A 15,126-nucleotide genomic window follows, 5' to 3' on the forward strand; every position below is an offset into this window, starting at 1 on the left:
GAAAAATAAGGACCCTGGAAGGCTTTCGGGTCTGGACAGGACTGGAAAGCTCTCCCACTGAGACCCAGGTGACCTCTTGACACAATCTTTGACTCTTCTAAGCCTGAATTTCTTCAAGTATAAAACAGATACCCCAATATCTACTATAAAATGTAGAGAAAAATTCCTCAAAGTTTCTAAAATGATCATCCCTTCTAGGGGGCAATAGGTTTATTGAAAGCAGTGGTTGCTGGCATGGGTAAGAGAAACAATGGGAACTTTTAGTTCCTTGTCAACTGCCTCCTGCCCTCCTCACCTTTTTCCTTTGTACCTCTCCAGGACTAGGGTCACTGGAGTCTCAAAACTGACTTTTAGTTCCAGTAGCTCCCTTATTTAATGGAGGAAAAGATGCTTATCAGACTTTTTGGGAAAATATCAAAAATCGATTGGTTTTTCTTGCTCTAACTCCAGATTTCTCCATCTTGGCACTGTTGACATTCAAAGTCAGATAATTATTTGTTATGGGGGCTGTCCTGTGTGTCAGATGGCATTTGGCAGTATCCTTGGCTTCTACCCACTAGATGCCAGTGTGACAGCCAAAAAGACCTCTAAGCATTGCCAAATATCTCCCAAGGGACAAAATCACCCTGATTGAGAACCACTGCTCTAACTCAAAAGTTTTAAAGCCCTAATCTCAGTGACTGGGAGGTTGAGGCAGAAGGATCACTTGAAGCCAGTAGTTCAAGACCAGCCTGAGCAACAGCAAGATCCTGTCTCTAAAAACAATTTAAATATTAGCTGGACATGGTGGCATGTGCCTGTAGTCCCAGCTACTCAGGAGGCTGAGGTGAGAGAACCCCTTGAGCCCAGGAGTTAGAGGTTGCAGTGAACTATGATCATGCAGCCCAGGCAACAGAGTGAGACCCCCATCTGTTAAAAAAAAAAAAAAATGTTTGTAAGCTCTTAGTCTGAATCCTACATGTTTTCTTCCTGGCTGAAATTTGAAAAGAAAAGCAAATATAAAGTAGATAGTGCCCTTCAAACACTTTGTGGAGCAGCTCTCTTCCTCTTATACCATCCAGCACAGTCGCAGCAGTCCTTACTGTAATTGCTTGTGGGTTTTTAATGAGGTAGGTGGCCAAACCCAAAAGTTTTTAAATTTCCTCACCCTGCCAGTTATAGAATGGGTATTGCGAGGAAGAAGAGAGCTGGGCTTAGGTTGTCCAAGTAAATGCAATACCTTTATTTTGAGGAAAGAAAAACTGATTAAGAAAGTTATCTTGTGTACATAGCCAGCAGTGAGACTATAGAGAAACCTCATTTCTGTGCTATCTTCGAATGTGTAGAGGAAAGGAAAAGTGCTTTATGTACTGGATAGGTCTGTTGAAAAGTTTTCAGTATCTAATGTGAAAAATATCTAGGTAAATGAGGCAATAAAAGCATAAGTCTGAAGCCAGGTGCAGTGGCTCACACCTGTAATCCCAGAACTTTGGGAGGCTGAGGTGGGCTGATCATTTGAGCTCAGGAATTTGAGACCAGCATGGAAAACATGATGAGACCCTGTCTCTACAAAAAATACAAAAATTAGCCAGGCATGATGGTGCACATCAGCAGTCTCAGCTACTGGAGAGGCTGGGAGCAGGGGGATGTGGTTAGAGGCTGCAGTGAGCCATGATTACACTCCAGCCTTGACAAGAGAATGAGACACTGTCTCAAGTATATATGTCTGGGTTGTTGCGGCAGGAGGAGGAATTGGTGGCACACAGGGGATTTTTAGGGCAGCGAAACAATTCTGTATGGTACCATATTGGCAAATACATGGCCATTACGCATTTGTCAAAACTCACAGTACAATATAACACAAAGAGTATACCCTAATGTAAACTGCGGACTTCAGTTAATAATGTATTGGCTCATCAACGTTAGTAATAAACCACATCAATACAGATGTCACTGGGAGGGGAAACTGGAAAAGGGAAGGGGCGTACGGAACTCTGTACTTTCTGCTCGATTTTTCTGTAAATATAGAATTGCTCGAAACAAGAAAGTCTATTGTATTTAAAGGTAAGCATCTGGAAAAGTAGAGAGCAGAGAAAGAGGAATCATCTCTATAAATGTTTGTAATGTAACATACCCTTCTTGTGTTAAATAATGCGAAATCAAAATGAGAAGATTTTTTCGTCGTGCTTCTGTCCTCATCTCGCACTGTGAACAAAGAGGAAAATTTAGGTAGGATGACAATCAAAAATAACACTGCTCTTACAGCAATAAACCCTGGAAGGTAAAGGTAACCTGTCAAAACCAAGCAGCATGACTTAAAGGCTGGAAAGCAATTTGAAGTCTCTAAGGACATATAAAGTTGTTTTCCATTGTTATTTTCTTCTTACAGCTGCCTTCTCAATTGTAAACTTAAGGGACAATGACTTTAATTAGGATTGCTCTTTACCACTTGGACTTCTTCCTGCCGAGCCAGTCGGCCTTTTATTGCTTATAATCGTGAAGAAACAAATGCACATCTACTACTATTGGGACGAGGTTAAGGAAAGTGATTAGAAAAAGATAATCAGCTGTGAGCCAGAAATCATCTATGACAACACAGGCACTTATCTGTTACCATATCTGTAGTTCACTCAGAGCCCCACCCAGTCCTTGCTAAATGCAGAGGTGAGTTCCCACAAACCATTCAGGGGTGACTGCAAAGGCAAGCATTTAGAATAGCCACTGAGAATAGCAGAGGCCATAAAAGGACAACTCCTGTGTGATAAGGTCTTTGCTCAAACTGGATGAATCCGTGCATTTATTCACAGTGTTAATGTGCTACATTTAGGAATCTGGTATCTCAAATTGCCCCAAAATGTATTCATAAAATAGTCATGTTCAGTAATACTTCCCTTATTTGAAAATAACTTATCTATCTTTATCTAAGGAGAATACAGGTAAGAACTAGACAAAAGCCATAAAAGATCTTTGTGTGGCCTAAATTATATCACAAAATCTATGCACAAACACTTACATTCATGATACATAGAAACACTTTTCAGTGGCTGGGTGCGGTGGCTCATATCTGTAATCCCAGCAATCTGGGAGACCAGGGCGGACGGATGACTTGAGGTCAGGCGTTTGAGACCAGCCTGGACAACATGGTAAAACCCCATCTCTACAAAAACTACAAAAATTAGCCAGTGGTGGCAGGCACCTGTAATCCCAGCTACTCGAGGGGCTGAGGCATGAGAACCACTTGAACCTGGAAGGCAGAGGCTGCAGTGAGCCAAGATCTTGCCACTGCACTCCAAGCTGGGTGACAGAGTGAGGCTCTGTCTCAAAAAAAAAAAAAAGAAAAGAAAAACAAACAAACCAAAAGCCAAAAAACACTTTTCAGGCATTCATGCAGAGTTTTCTAAAAATTAATGTTATAATGAAATTAAAATATGCATATAAATATTTGAAAATCAAATTCTACTAAATTTTTTTCTAAGTTGCTTTTTTATTGTGGTAAAATATATGTAATATAAAATTTACCATTTTAACCATTTTTTTTCTTTTTTGATTTTTTTTGAGACAGGGTCTCACTCTGTGGCCCAGGCTGGAGCACAGTGGTGTGATCAGGGCTCATGGCAGCCCTGCCCTCCCCAGGCTCAGGTAATCCTTCTGCTTCAGTCTCCTCAGTAGCTGGGACTACAGGTGCACACTACTACCTAGATAAAACTAATCTGGCTGATTTCTATATTTTGTGTAGAGATGGGAGTCTCACAACGTTGGCCAAGCTGTTCTCAAACTCTTGGCCTCGAGCAATTTTCTTACTTTGGCCTTTCAAAGTGCTGGGATTACAGGCGTGAGCCACCACACCCGGCCCATTTTAAACTTTTTTTTTTTTTTTTTTTGAGAAGGAGTCTTGCTCTTCTTGCCCAGGTTGGAATGCAGTGGCGTGATCTCCGATCACTGCAAACTCTGCCTCCCAGGTTCAAGCAATTCTCCTGCCTCAGCCTCCTGAGTAGCTGGGATTATAGACGCCCGCTACCACACCCGGCTAATTTTTGTACTTTATTAGTAGAGACAGGGTTTCGCTGTGTTCGCCAGGCTGGTCTCGAACTCCTGACCTCAGATGATCCGCCTGCTTCGGCCTCCCAAAGTGCTGGGATTACAGGCATGAGCCACTGCACCTGGCCATTATTTTAACCATTTTTAAGTGTACAGTTCAGTGTCATTAAATACATTCACATTGTTGTACAACCATCACCACCATCCATCTCCAGAAAATTTTCATCTTCCCAAATTGAAACTTCATTCTCATTAAAGAGTAACTCCACATCTCCCCTGCCCCCAGCCCCTGGCAACCACCTCTCTACTTTTTTGTCTGTGGCCCAGGATAGCTTTGAATGTGGCCCAACGCAAATTTGTAAATTTTCTTAAAACATTACGAGATTTTTTTTTGCTTTATTTTTTTCTCATCAGCTATCATTAGTGTTAGTGTATTTTATGTGTGGCCCAAGGGAATTCTTCTTCCACTGTGGCCCAGGGAATGCAAAAGTTTGGATACCCTTGCCCTAGAGGGAACAACCTTAATTATTTTGTTCCTTCTGATATGTACTTCCATGTTTCTAAATAATATATCATTGTTTCATGATATGTGTGTCAGGCATTAACTATTCACTTCCTTTAAGACAGATGAGAACTAAGCTGTCTTACACCCTTTTCAAACTATCCTTCCCTACAGTTGGATCAATATTTGCTGATTACATTATTAGGAGCATGTAAAAGTTGTTCACTGTGGAGCCAAAAATAGCGTGGTTACTTTTCCATTTCTGTACATTTTTTTTTGAAATGAATAACCACCCCATTTTTATTAGGTTACTTTTCAACATACGTATTGTTAATAATCAAAACAGTAACACATCTCCTATCACTTCCTATGCCATCAAATACATAAGATTTTGTGTCCTTTCTACTCACTCACCTCTAGCTTCCCTCTTGGAGCCTCTATCCTCCCATTCTACTCTAGAGACTGACTCTAAGACCTGCAATAGATGCTTTTTCTGGGATTTCCCTTTGACATTTTCTTGCATTGGATCCCCTAGAAACTGAATCTTTCTCTTCTGGTCCCTCTCTTGTTTTAATAGCACACTTTCCACCATGCTTCCAGTACAGCCTGTGGAATCATGAGTCAATTAAACCTCTTTTCTTCATAAATTACCAAAGCAACAACAACAAAAAAATAGCACACATTCTCTTGAGTAAAGGTGTATGGGAGATAAATGTTGAGAATTTGTATGCCTGAAAGTGTCTTTATTCTACTTTAAGCTTGATAGCTTGAAAAGGTATAACATTACCATTCTTATTCCTGATCCTTTGAATGTAATGTAATTTTTCTTCCCAGGAAGCTTTAAGGATCTCATTTTTTTTTTTTTTTTTTTTTTTTTTGAGACGGAGTCTCACTCTGTCGCCCAGGCTGGAGTGCAGTGGCGCGATCTCGGCTCACTGCAAGCTCCGCTTCCCGGGTTCACGCCATTCACCTGCCTCAGCCTCCCGAGTAGCTGCGACTACAGACGCCCGCCACCACGCCCGGCTAATTTTTTGTATTTTTAGTAGAGATGGGGTTTCACCGTATTAGCTAGGATGGTCTCGATCTCCTGGCCTGAGGATCCGCCTGCCTCGGCCTCCCAAACTGGTGGGATTACAGGCGTGAGCCAACGCCCCCAGCCTAGGATCTCATTTTTAACCCTAGGGTTCTAAAATTACACAATTTCTTTGGTGTAGGTCATTTTTCATTCACTGCCTAGCCATTGTCAAACTAGAAATTCTCATGTTCTCATGTTTGGAAAACTTCTTTATTATTTCTTTGGTAAATTATTTCACTATATTTTCTCTGGTTTATTTTTATGAATACCTATTAATTGGATGGGGGATATCCTGAATTGATTTTTAAAGATTTTTTTCCCACAGTGTTCCATTCCTTTGTCTCTTTTATTCCATATTCTGAGCAATTTCCTTGGCCTTATTTTTTAGCAGAATTTATTTAGATAATAACATTTTTAATTTCCAGGAGCTTCTTCTTATTCTCTGATTCTTTCTTTTTTCATAGCATCTTATTCTTGTTTTTTAGAGTATTCTCTTATCTTATGATTAAAGTCATAATGAAGAGGTTCAGTTATGCTCAATATTTGCAATGTAAGTAGGCAGGTAAAACAGTAACTTATTTTATAAACGTATCCATCCAGAAGAATTCAGATAGAAAGTTTTATTGCTTAAGATGATAAGCCTTTATTCAGCGTGCTGGCAAACACAACAAATAAGGCAACCTGTGTTTCAAAATGTTTGTGAAGGGAGCATAGTAAGTACTACTTGTTTGATTGATTTTGCTCTCTGCCATTCAAAAGCTAGTTGTTGCTTTGAATTTAGTCTAAAACAAATAAAAGTCAGGGCTCCCAGAAGTCCAAAAGAAAAAGAGATTTAAAAATATAATCCTTGAACCTATAAAATAGATGACATAAAAAGTAGTGATTCAGAATGAGAGAAATAGTTGCAAAGGACGTATCTGATAAAGGACTGGTATCCAAAATATACAAACACAGAGAAACCCTCTTAAAATTCAACACTAAAAAAAAAAATCCACTTAAAAATGGGCAAAACACATGAACTGACACTTCACAAAAGAAGATATACAGATGGTAACCAAGCATATGAAAAGACAACATCACATCATCAAGGAATGGAAAGTTAAAACAACAGTGAAGTACCACTGCACACTTAGTGGGATGGTGAAAATCCAAAATACCAAATGCTGGCGAGGATGTAGAGCAACAGAAACTCACTGATTGCTGGTGGGATGCAAAACAGTACAAACACTTTGAAAGGCACTTTGGCAGGTTTTTTTAAAGTAAAGACTAACCATACTCTTACTCAGCAATTACTCTGATCCAACAATTGCACCCCTTGGTATTTACCCAAATGAATTGAAAACTTATGTTCACAGAGAAACTGGCACAGGGATGTTTAGAGCAGCTTTATTCATAATTGCCAAAACTTAGAAACAACCAAGATGTCGTTCAGTAGGTGAATGGATAAATAAATTGTGGTATACTCAGACAATGGAATATTATTCAGAGCTAAAAGAAATGAGCTATGAAGCCATGAAAGAACATGAAGGAAATTTAGATGCATATCACTAAGTAGAAAAAGCCAATTGAAAAGCCTATATACTGTATGATTCCAAATATATAACATTCTGGAAAAGGCAAAACTATAGAGACAGTAAAAGAATAAGTGATTGCCAGGGGTTGGGGGGAGGAAGGGATGAATAGGTAGAGTACAAGATTTCTAGGGCAGTGAAACCATTCTATATGATAGATTGTAGTAACCGATATGCATCATTATACATTTGTCCAAACCCACAGAATATACAACAGCAAGCATGAACCCTCATGTAAAATGGACTTTGGTTGATAATCATGCCAGTGTAGATTCATCGATTTAACAACATACCACTGTATTTTGGGATGTTGACAGTCGGGGAAGGTGAACATGTGGAGAGGTACGTGGGAATTCTCTATACTTTGTTCAATTTGGCTGTGAATCTAAAACTGTGCTAAAAAATAAATTCTACTTTTTAAAAAGCAATGACTAATTTGTCAGGCCTACTGCTTTTAAATGGATGTTTATGGTTTCAGATTAGTTCCTTGGCAGATCATGTTCTTATTCCATTGTTCAAAAAACTTCTGAAATTCTTATTATAAAATTGTATTCAATATAGATTAATGACCACAGTCTTCCCCCAAGCTGCATTTACAAAAATAATCGTGGTAGAAAACCGGTACAATGCATAAAACCACGAGAAAAAAACACATTTTGGTCACATTCTTTTTTAAAATTTAATTTTATTTGTTTAGAGACAGGGATCTCACCATGTTACCAGGCTGGCTTTGAACACCCAGGCTGAAGTGAACCTCCCACCTCAGCCTCCCAAGTAGCTGGGACTACAAGTGTGCACCATTCCACCCAGCCTATACTTTTTAAGTCTTCTTACAAAGTAGTACTCTCATGTGAGTTGATAATTTGTTTTTAGAAATAATATTTTATAAATATTTTTCCAAGGCATTAAATGTTTTTATAATACTTTATTTTTAATGTATGCAGAGAATGTATCATAACTTAATAAATCTTCTATTGTTATGTAAATGTATGCTTATTCCAATTTACAAATACTATTGGGAGATGTGGCTATTTCTAAAATCCAAATTAATCCTCAATGACAGATCTGATAACATTAAGGAGAGCTTTAAAAGCATACAACAGTCCACTTGGAAACAATGTCACTGGGAACCTTCCTACCTCTGTCCTTGAAGACAGCAGTGATGGGGGGAGTGGTTAACAAACCCAAAAACAAATTACCAAGAGAGAAATAATCAAGAAGGCAATTGCGGTAGTCTTGCTTGCTATATTTTATGTTATTGTGAAATATATATATATAATTTATATGAAAGAGTGTATAACACATCCATTCATTTTTAATAATAAACAAACACCCCCCAGATTATGACCCAGAGCACCTTCAATATCTTAGAAGCTCCCTTGGGTGTTCCCCACAGATGGTTCGCCTCCCTCTCTCCTGAGGTAATGACCATCCTGAATTTTGCGCTTATCAGTCCCTTTTCCTTTCTGATTTTTACCATCTATGTATGTATTCTTAAAAAATATATTTGTTTAGTTTTCTCATTTTTGAACTTTATATGAATGAAATACATGTCTATTTTTGGTGACTACTTTTGTCCAACAGTATGTAATTTTCCCCATATCAAAGTAAAGATTTAGAAATTGTCCACCTATTCCATGAAATTTTCATTATTTCATAATTATCTGCTTCTATGGTTTTCTGGTCTATCTGAGCACAATTTCAAAATGTCTTACAGGATCTTCTCTAATGTCTCTTAAAGTAACTTCTTTTTCGCAGAAAACAGAAATATCATTAAATACTTCCAGTTGCCCACACCACCTAGTATGGTGCCAAATGCCAAGTAGAGACTATTTCTTTATTTTTCCTATTTAATGTTGATTTAATTTTCTTCTCATTCTATTTTCTTCCCTCCCCCTCAGCTTTATTAAGGTATAATTGATTAATAAAAATTGTATTTATTCACATACGATTTTGTGGTAAGAAGATTGATATTCCTTGATAGGTTTACTAGATCACTTCTTTTTCAAACTATAGGTCATAAATTCAACTTAATTGGTTATGAGAAGCATAGTTGAATAAATTAGAATGATTGCAGAATTCATAACAGGTAAGAAGCCTTAGTATTTTGTCATGAAACTTTTGTTGTATTTGTGTGTAGGTATGTGTGTGGGAGGGAGAGAATTCTGAATTTCAATCTAAGACGTCTTACAGTTGGTCACAATAAAAAAAAGTTTGAAAGCCACTATACAAAATGATACTATTTTGATATTAAAGATATCTGACATTTGTAGTTTCCACTCATCTTTCTGAAGACGTTGACAGGACAACTCTTGGTGAAGACTGAACCCTTTCTAATTTGCCAAAATTAACATTGGCCATCAAAGTTTTTCCTTCCTTTTTTTTTGAAATTAAATTTGCCTCACCTATAGTGCCATCTAGTATATTGTGGGGGGCCCTTCATGAAACTTAGGTCATTCCAAAGTGACCATTGTTTGTAGAATAAAAATGATAATAATCATAGAATTCAGTCCAGATCAAGTTTGCAAAATACAATTACAACTGCATATTAAATAGGCAGAAATAGGATTGATGGGTTATGTTTCTAAACGTATATGGTCTCAAACCTATGTTTGGAGTTTTGGTCCAGAATTTTAAGTCTAAAAGGTACCTGGAAATTACTGAATCTCAGGGGGCCCTGGAGATCATTTGAATCTCAGGAACCTGAGATCTACAAGAATTAAGGAATTTGCTGAAAAGCCCAAATAGTTGAAAGCAGAATCTTGGCTTCTGGGCCAATGCTCCTCCCTTCATCAACTCCTCCTCATCATTCTCCCACCAATTTATATTCACTCCAGACCAGAGATAATCTCCTACTTTATATTATTTCATAAAATCCATACCCTACACAACCACTATTTTAATTTACCAAAACCTGCGTGCCAAACTTGCCAGAAACAAATAACTATGGTTACCAGCCAGTCTTTCCTAGTTGACCTAACACAGTAACAAATGAATGACGTCTTTTACAATTTCTCAAACTTAATTTCCCGCAATATTAGTGACCATTCCAAAGCTGTTACTGGCTAGACCTCCTCCAAAAGGTTAGTCACACTGCTGCACCAGGAGTAGTATATCTTATAAGAGATTATGTCTTTTAATTGCTGAATAGTTGCAGACCTGCTGTAAATGAAGCTAATCCATTTCATATGCATGTAAAAGTCTTTGAGAAAGCAAAGATGGGAATTGGCTTAAAGAGCCATGAAAGTGATCTACATTTTTCCAGAGACTATATTGGACACTGACTGGTCCCATTTCTAACAATGTCCATATCCCTCCATATTAGAGGTTCTAACGCAGTGTCCTGTACATCACATGAAATAAAGCCTGGAAAGTGCTTTGAAAACTGTGGGGGTGCTATGCCAATATTAGGGATAGTAATTGGTGGGTGCCCAATAGCTGTTAGTTGCTTCGTTCATGTATTTCAGAGTCTCTCTATCCTTTACTCTAGAAGCATTTGCTCCTTCCTAATTGAAACATTTACTTGTGCAAATGTTCTCTATGACTAGGTCACTGAGAAAAAGTAGCTAGTGTTCTCTGTGTGCTCCTCAGTACTGGATCCACTGCACTGGGTTTGGCTGAATTTCTTAAAGATGAGGAGGGTCAATTACACTATATTATAGAAATACTCCATGTGTGCACAGACATGCATATACCCAGAGGAAGACCCTCATTAGTGGGATGAAAAACTCATTAGGGAAAACTCATTAGATTTATTAGAGGAACAGAAAAAAAAGATCCCCGGAAGAGACCTTTAAAAGCGGGGAGGGGAGGGCTGGGGAGGATGGGAGAACTGCAGGGGGCAGGGGGTGGAGGGGATGGCAGGTAAAGGGTACAGAATTTCTCTTTGGGCTAATGAAAATGTTCTAAAATTGATCAAGGCAATGGAAGTATATCTCTGTGAATATCTTGAAAGCCATGGAATTGTACATTTTAAATGGTGAGTTGTAAGGTATATGAATAAAGATATTTTAAAATGCAAATGGTAGGAGAGGGGCAGAGAAAAGAAGGCTTAAATAAATGTAAATAATTTAAGTAAAATTGTGGCTTGATAAATAAATAGTCTAACTGAAAATATAAATTATTATATGCAATATTTTGAAACTATTCAAGATGGAAATGATGGGGGTAAAAGAACTGGTTATCACACATAGCACCATGAGGGCCTGCTTTTTCAGCCCCCAGACAGAGCCAGTTTCTGCTTTGGTGTGTAGCAATGACACTTTATTACTACCCAACCTTGCTGTATCAGTGTGACTACAGGAGTAGACTTACTGAACAGAAGAGTAATACAGGCATTTCTGTGTTCAGAATCTTCACATGTTCATTTACAGCAGACATTTCTCTTTACAGTTTTTCTTGTGGGTTTTATAATAATTTCAACGTATATACAATTTGAAGAAACCACCTTAACTATTGTCTATACTTCTTCAGTTTATTGGTACAAAAATAAGCTTCTTTCAATAAGAATCTCAAATTTTTTAAAGTGAAGCTATTTTTTACATTTTTACATCCAGATTTGGTAAGGTATTGAAAGAATATTGTATTTCAGATACAACCGTATCTGAAATGTAAGTTGGTACAACCCTTTTGCAGAGCAAATTGACAAAATCTATCAAAGAGAAAATGCACATACCTGTTGACCCAGCGATACCACTCAGCAATTTATACTCTAGAGGATCAATTAAACTATATTATAGAAGTACTCCATGTGTGCCCATACATGCACATACACAGAGGCAGAAAATACAGTTTATTTTCTACTACCCACAGGTAGGATAGTGAGTTTCATAGCAACCCTAATAAAAGCGAGTTGGAACATTTGTCAGAATTATTTCCTTCAAACTCCTTTTTAGAACCCCTGGAGAGTCATTTAAACAGTGAACCACTGACCTAATTAACACAGTTGATCAGGATAAATAAGAAAGCAAAAGCTCTAATTCTTAAGACAGAGGTCTAATTCTTAATCCTAAACAAATCTGAGCAATGTTGATCATACTTTTGAAAGAATAGCCTAAAAGACAGGCTTACTCAGGGTTTTGATTACATTTCTGCAAAATGGTAGCTACTTCAACTCCAATCAAAAGAATTTCCACTTTTTTTTTTATTAGAATCACAGTTTGCAAAAGAGTCGATCTCTACAACGGGCATTGGCTGAGTTCTTTAGAACTCTGTCTGGTAAAGAGGCTGCATCAAAAATGGCTTTTCATGGTCGGGCACCGTGACTCACTCCTGTAATCCCAGCAATTTGGGAGGCCAAAGTGGGAGAATCACTTGAACTCAGGAGTTTGAGAGCAGCCTGGGCAACATAGGGAGACTCCCATCTCTAACAACAACAACAAAAAAATGGCTTTCCTACTATGTGGACAGTGAAGCAGCTTTTACTTGTGGTGACCAGGTCTTAAAATAATAATGTGATGTTTATTTTGTGGTAAGAGTGATAAAAATTCAGAATTCAGTAAGAGTAAAGCAGGAAAAGAGAGTTTTAAAAACACTATTCAAAATGTAGTGTTAAATATTTAAGGTGGGCTTCTGTTACTGAAAACACAGAATGCAGTCTTACAAATTTCTTAATTAAAGGTATAAAGTTCACCAGATCTACATCTTTCTGCCCAGGTCATTCAAATTAAGATAGAAAATTATCTTCTGAATTAAAAAAAAAACTAAGAATGAGCCATTCCCCCCAAAAAGGGTCCATTTAAACTGTAAGAGATGGTGTGCCCCTGAAATGTACACAATTACATGCTCATTAATTTCTGTGTACAAAGAAGGGAGGCCCAGAAGTGAACATCTAATCTAGGTGTCTCATTTGCATGTTTCAATAATCTGGCTGTTTTTGTCTTCTTTCATTTCCTTTGTGGTCTATTGTGCCACAAATATACCTCCATTATCAAATTCAAAATTGAATCCTATGATACCATAGCCTGAGGAAAAGGAAGCATTGAATATCATTCCCAGTTTTAGACCCAGAAGATATTTAGGAAATGTTACTGTATATACACCACATGCAACATTAGTGCTTTTAATTTCCTTTTTACGGGTGCAATTGAGATTAATTTGCACGAGCTCGTTTCAATTTCAGTAATAAGATTCAAATTTTGCATTAAGCTTTCCATCTCAAAAACAAACAGTTAAAAAGCATACATCTCTTCTTTGAAATGTTTTTACTATACTTCTAGTTTACAGTCCCTGCATCTAATATTCGCCTAAAAGCTTGAATATATACACTTGTAGGTTCTAATTTGTTTTTTGTTTGTTTCCTGATTATCTCCTGGCTCTGCCAGGAAACTTCCTAAATTTCAAATGCTGTACAACCCAAAAAAATGCTAGAAATATCAAAAGAAGTGTCTACAGATCCAGAAAAGACATTTATTGAATTTAATACAATGTCAGAATTGGTCAACTATGCTCAGAAACATAGGACCAAGTGTTCCCTAATTTGAGAGGGCAAATAAGTAACAACAGAAATAAGAGAAAAAACCATGGATATTTCAAAAGATCCTGTTTTAATAATTGTCACTGAAAAATTAAAGTCCGATCCAGATACCAAATCTGTTTCAACAATAATAGCAAGAGACAAGAGTAAAAATTTCTTTAAAGTTTTAAAACAGGTGGAAGAAGCTCCAGAAATATTTATTCCAAGATTTGTAAGAGGGGATAAAACACGGCTACACTGGATAGTCCTGAAGAAAGAGCACAAAACAATGGCTACCAAAATGTGGCAGCACTCCAAAGACAGAGAGGACCAGTCAAGAGAAGAGGTCCTGGCAACAGTTTTGGGGAATGCTCAAAAGATGTGACTAAAACACTTTTTGAAGGGCCAAACCAAGATCAAATATGCTTACTAACAGTTTTTGAGAAAACTAGCCAAAGAATGAGCAGAAAAACCATTATCAGAGGGTTCTACCTAATCATGAAAAAGTTCTTGCTGTTGCATTTCACTCAACAAAGGGCAGTTTGGCAAGAGTTTCAAAGGGAAATCATGAGGTGTCCACCTTGCAGTCATGATGTGGAACCTGCTGACTTCTATTTCTTTCCTCGTATTAAAAATTCTGCAAACGGCAACCAGTTTTCTTCAGTTAATAATGGAAAAAAAGATTTCATGGAAATAGTTAAATTCCCAGAACCATCAGGGCTTGAGGGACAAGGCAGGGGCAAAACAGTGCTTGAACTGCTGTCTTGAAATTGATGGAGCAGATGTTAAGAAAATCTACCGGTTTTATTTTTGTCTTTTAATCCCTGTTTTGACAAATTTGGAAAGTCCACTCACACAACATGAGTCTTAGGCAAAGAGTTGTTATCCTGTATTGATTCTTCTTTCTATGATTTTGTCTTGCTGTGTTATTTTCTGTTTTACTCCCAAGAAGATTCAGTCTGTGATTTTTGGAATCCACAGATGTGGAACCTGGGAACACGGAGGGCCAACGGTAGAACTCAGTGGGGTGTGCCCAGGGTGCAATTAACAGAATCAACCTGTGGGGCACAGCAGTCCACCTGGCGTGGACCGCCCCGACTGGCTGCCTTGGGCCGACGGAATGAATTCGTATTGGGGCGGGGCAGCCCAGGAGCTAACAGGGTCAGGGCTAGAGCCGTGAGTGTGGGCCTGGGATGGGCTATATAAGACCCAGCTCTGGCACCAGAGCTTCATTCTGTGTTGGACAGCAAACCGCGGAGGTCACTGCAGGCTGCGGCTCCACATCCCGAGGAACAGAAGCGGGCCTGCTCAGCTGTCTGCAAGGACCGGCGTTCCACACCGAGTGGCCCGCTGCTCCGAGGACCCAGCTCGCTCCAGGCTGCGACTCCACATCCCGACGTCGCTGCCTGGCGACCGGGCAGCGAGGACCGGCCACCCCAGACTTCGTGTGTCCCGCCGCCCCGAGGACAGAGCCGCGACCGCCAGGGCAGCGACGCCTGCACAGCTC

General features: G+C 38.6%; 1 protein-coding gene across 2 annotated transcripts in view; it reads right to left on the bottom strand.

Annotated features, from left to right (window-relative positions):
* KATNAL2 (katanin catalytic subunit A1 like 2) overlaps nt 1-15,126 on the bottom strand; it is a 132,767-nt gene that overhangs the window by 61,988 nt on the left and 55,653 nt on the right. For both annotated transcript variants that reach the window (XM_032152389.2, XM_032152388.2), the window contains exon 4: nt 2,114-2,184. In XM_032152389.2, coding sequence (XP_032008280.1) covers nt 2,114-2,184 — 71 coding nt within the window. The remainder of the gene's footprint in view (nt 1-2,113; nt 2,185-15,126) is intronic.

Source organism: Hylobates moloch, unplaced genomic scaffold (assembly GCF_009828535.3).
Source record: "Hylobates moloch isolate HMO894 unplaced genomic scaffold, HMol_V3 SCAFFOLD_5, whole genome shotgun sequence".
In the NCBI taxonomy this organism is placed as follows: domain Eukaryota; kingdom Metazoa; phylum Chordata; class Mammalia; order Primates; family Hylobatidae; genus Hylobates; species Hylobates moloch.